General features: G+C 39.2%; 1 protein-coding gene across 1 annotated transcript; it reads left to right on the forward strand.

Annotated features, from left to right (window-relative positions):
* Positions 1-216: 216 nt before the first annotated feature.
* On the forward strand, positions 217-3,026 carry LOC119276887 (probable peroxygenase 4). The gene is made up of 6 exons (XM_037558057.1): positions 217-354; positions 464-577; positions 1,070-1,155; positions 1,241-1,335; positions 2,055-2,177; positions 2,352-3,026. Exons 1-6 carry the CDS (start codon positions 273-275, stop codon positions 2,500-2,502), a joined length of 651 nt encoding a protein of 216 aa, XP_037413954.1. The 5' UTR covers positions 217-272; the 3' UTR covers positions 2,503-3,026.
* Positions 3,027-3,602: the final 576 nt, after the last annotated feature.

Here is a 3,602-nt window from a genome sequence, read left to right on the forward strand (position 1 = left end):
TGTTTGCATCCTCGATTTCTCGAACCGGCCCGAGGCCCACATTCCAAGGTGCAATACAAGTTAGTAGTCTGCATCTGCAGTCCAGCCTCAGACGCTCATGACCATCCACGTTGTAGTGCTCCACAAGCTCTGTTTCGTTTTCTTCCGGAGTGTCTTGGCGCTGGTGTGTTCCACGCTCCGCAAGTTGGTAGGCAGCTCTTCCCGGATCTATTTAAGCAGGGCCATGCGATGCATTTCAGAGCCGTACACTCACGATCATCGTTGAGGCGACGATGGCCGGTCATCGACAATCGTTGGCAGCGGCTTCTCTGAAGCTCCCAGCTCTTCTGCTTCTGTGGATCTTCAGCTTGAACTGTAAGTCCCCGATGCACCTGCAGGCTGCAGCTAACGAGATTTGTTTCGTACAGAGTTATCATGAGAACTTCCAGGAGTTGATGCATGCTGTTACTGTTATCTTTGTAAGGGGGGCATGCCGTCGCGCACTTTGATCCTGCAAACATGACCGAACTGCAGAAACATGTCTCCTTTTTCGACCGCAACAAGGATGGCTTCATCACTCCTGTGGAAACCATCCAAGGTGATTGCTTATTCAACAAATTAGGCACGATCGTTATTTTTTTCCTTTTTTTGGTGAGGAAATTAGGCAAGCTTATTACTTCAGTAGAATGTCATGCATATGCACTGTTTTTTCAAATGATGCATCTGCAGCTTCTAATCTTAGATTGAGGTACATGTGAAGAATAATACACCTTTTATTATAGTAGTATTGATTTGCTATATGTGTTTACAACTTCTTTGTACTAACTGTATTACATTTCTTTTAATTAAGTGAAACATTACCCTTTTTTTTCTTTTGCCACAGTATCAGTCAATATGTTAGGTAACTTTGCCAATGTTCAAAAGTGATTAATTGATCTCAAGCAAAATGCCAAAATCACACGCAAGACCATTTCCTGAAAGCTTTTGGAGTAGCAACAAATGATAAAGCTTGTCTGCATTTTCACATGGAATCTTACGTATAATAATCTATTTATTATTATATATATTAAACATATCTTTGAGATTGCAGGGTTTGTTGCAATCGGTTGCGAGTATGCATTTGCTACTGCTGCCTCAGCCTCCATTCACGGTGCCCTTGCTCCTCAAACAACCCCGGTAGCACATCTCTCTTGCACATACAGGAACATGTGGGCCTGCAGATATCTTACTCGGATGTGTTATGATGTATTATTCAATTCAGGCTGGTACACCACTGCCTCACTTGACAATATACGTGGAGAATATCCACAAAGCTATGCATGGAAGTGATTCGGGTGTATACGATCCTAAAGGAAGGTAGTTACAATCACTTGCTTTACCTGAGTGCATGTCCGGTTTCATATCTAGTAAAATCAGCCACGCATGCTGAAAATTGAAGGAAAAACAGTGGTGGCAGTAACTCGAATTTCTTTGGTTTTTGCTAATCTGTATGGAGTTTAACTATAGTCAAATTCTATAAAAGTTCATCATCTCATAAACCATATGAAATTACATATATTTGCAATATATATGACCATCTGTCAACCCAAACATAACGAGATGGACCGCTCGCATTGCTCCTCGTGGGAGGCTAAGCGGAACCCTAGCTGCCGCCACCCTGACCGCTTCCTTCTCCTCACAGCATCGACCTCCTCATTTTATGGGGTGTAAATTATTTTATTTGGAACAACACATTTATTTAACAATGGTCAAATTGATGCTTTAGAGACCACATGCATCAATGCCTGAAGCTACTTATATTACAAATCAAAGGAATTATACGGCTATATAGCCATGGAGTCCCTTAGAAACATATATAGACATGCATAGTAGTTGTAAGTAACACCTACTGTAGTTTCTTACTTAGATATACATGAGTTGGTTTCATCAAAAAAAATATGAGTTGGCTTTTGTCATTTGGTTTTATGATATACTTCCCTTTTTATTATGTTATTGTAGTGATGAAATGCTAAATTTTGTGTGTGTGTTTTGAATTTGATTCAAGTTCATACATGTTCTAACATCACAAGCTGTAGGTTTCTTCCCCAAAAGTTTGAGGAATTATTCAAAACATATGCAATACTCCGACCAGATGCGTTGACACTTGCAGAGATGCATGCGATGCTCTTTGCTAAACGAGATCTAGACCCGATATCATGGTAAGTTTTTAGTCTACCAATCGTTTGTGAAAATTGCATTCTCGAAGTAGAATATCACATATAAATTTGATTATAGTTTCCTTCGGAATAACTAAGAATTCAGTAAAGGGTACAATGATCGCTTAAGACTCTTTGAAGTTGCCTGAGTCTACATTTTTCTCTTATATTCTGCAGGGCGCCACCCGAGATAGAGTGGGGGCTATTATTCACGCTTGCAAGCGATTGGCTCGGATTTCTTCACAAGGACAGTGTTAGAGGTATATATGATGGAAGCGTGTTTACCAAGTTGGAGAAGAAATGGCACCCTTCTCAAAGTGATATATGATGAACTTCACGTAATGTGGGACCCACATACAAGCGACGGAGAAGGCCCAATTCGTCCACACCAGGAGTCCATGTCATTGCAGACAACCACGCAATTTGAAATACATATTATATCTCTAGTTACCATACTTAATACCCCCCTCCATCTCAAAATAAATGTCTCAACTCTAATACTACTTTATATTAAAGTTAGTACAAAGTTGAGACATTTATTTTGGGATGGAGGGAGTATTAGTTTAGAGTAAGAGTTTGGATATGGAAAGGTTCGTCCTCGAAGAAGGTTTTCCTACTATCTCCAAATTCAACTAGAGTTTTTTTTCTTTTCCTCCAAGTTGTAATTTTCTTTATAAGCCCTCCAGAGTCGATCAATACGATCAGGCAAGTTGAATACATTTTCCTACCATGTCTTCTCTCTCATGTGCCCCTTATTATTATTACGCCCTAGGCGCTTATCCAGCCTCGTCCACCAGTTCAGAACAAGTACTGTTTGAAATACTCCTTACATGCGATACTGTGATGATAATATTTCTCTATGTATTTATGAGTTATTTTTATTGTCTTTGAACATCATCACTAAGATTCTTGAAGCAATATTAGTTTCTCATATAAATTAGACAATGATAATATTTCTCTATTATTTACGATTTATTTGTATTGTCTTTGAACATCATCACTAACATTCTAGAAGCAATTTTAGTTTCTCATATAAATTAGACAATAATTTCTTTTAGAATAATTTCAAAGGAATTCAGTAAATGGGTGCAATAATCATATAAGGATCTTTGAAGTTGTCCGAGTTGGCATTTTCTCTTATATTTGTAGGGCGCCACCGGGGTAGAGTGGGGGCTAATATTCACGCTGGCAAGTGATAGGCTTGAATTTCTACACAAGGACAGTGTTATAAGGTATACATGATGGAAGGTCATTTACCAAGCAGGAGAAAAAGAGGAACACTTTTTGATGTGATATGTGATGAAATTGGTATAATGTGGGAGAGGGGGTGTGGAACATACCAGTGATGGAATAGGCGCAATCCGACGACACTAGGAATTTAGGTCGCTCTAGGAAACCAACCAATTTGAGATAGGTACTATATCTCTA

The sequence above is a fragment of the Triticum dicoccoides genome, chromosome 3B (genome assembly GCF_002162155.2).
Source record: "Triticum dicoccoides isolate Atlit2015 ecotype Zavitan chromosome 3B, WEW_v2.0, whole genome shotgun sequence".
Lineage (NCBI taxonomy): Eukaryota > Viridiplantae > Streptophyta > Magnoliopsida > Poales > Poaceae > Triticum > Triticum dicoccoides.

Coding starts and splice junctions, on each gene's coding strand:
- LOC119276887 (XM_037558057.1), top strand. CDS start 273: ATGGCCGGTCATCGACAATCGTTGGCAGCGGCTTCTCTGAAGCTCCCA. Junction 1,156..1,240: donor TTGCTCCTCAAACAACCCCG/GTAGCACATCTC, acceptor TATTCAATTCAG/GCTGGTACACCACTGCCTCA. Junction 1,336..2,054: donor GTATACGATCCTAAAGGAAG/GTAGTTACAATC, acceptor CACAAGCTGTAG/GTTTCTTCCCCAAAAGTTTG.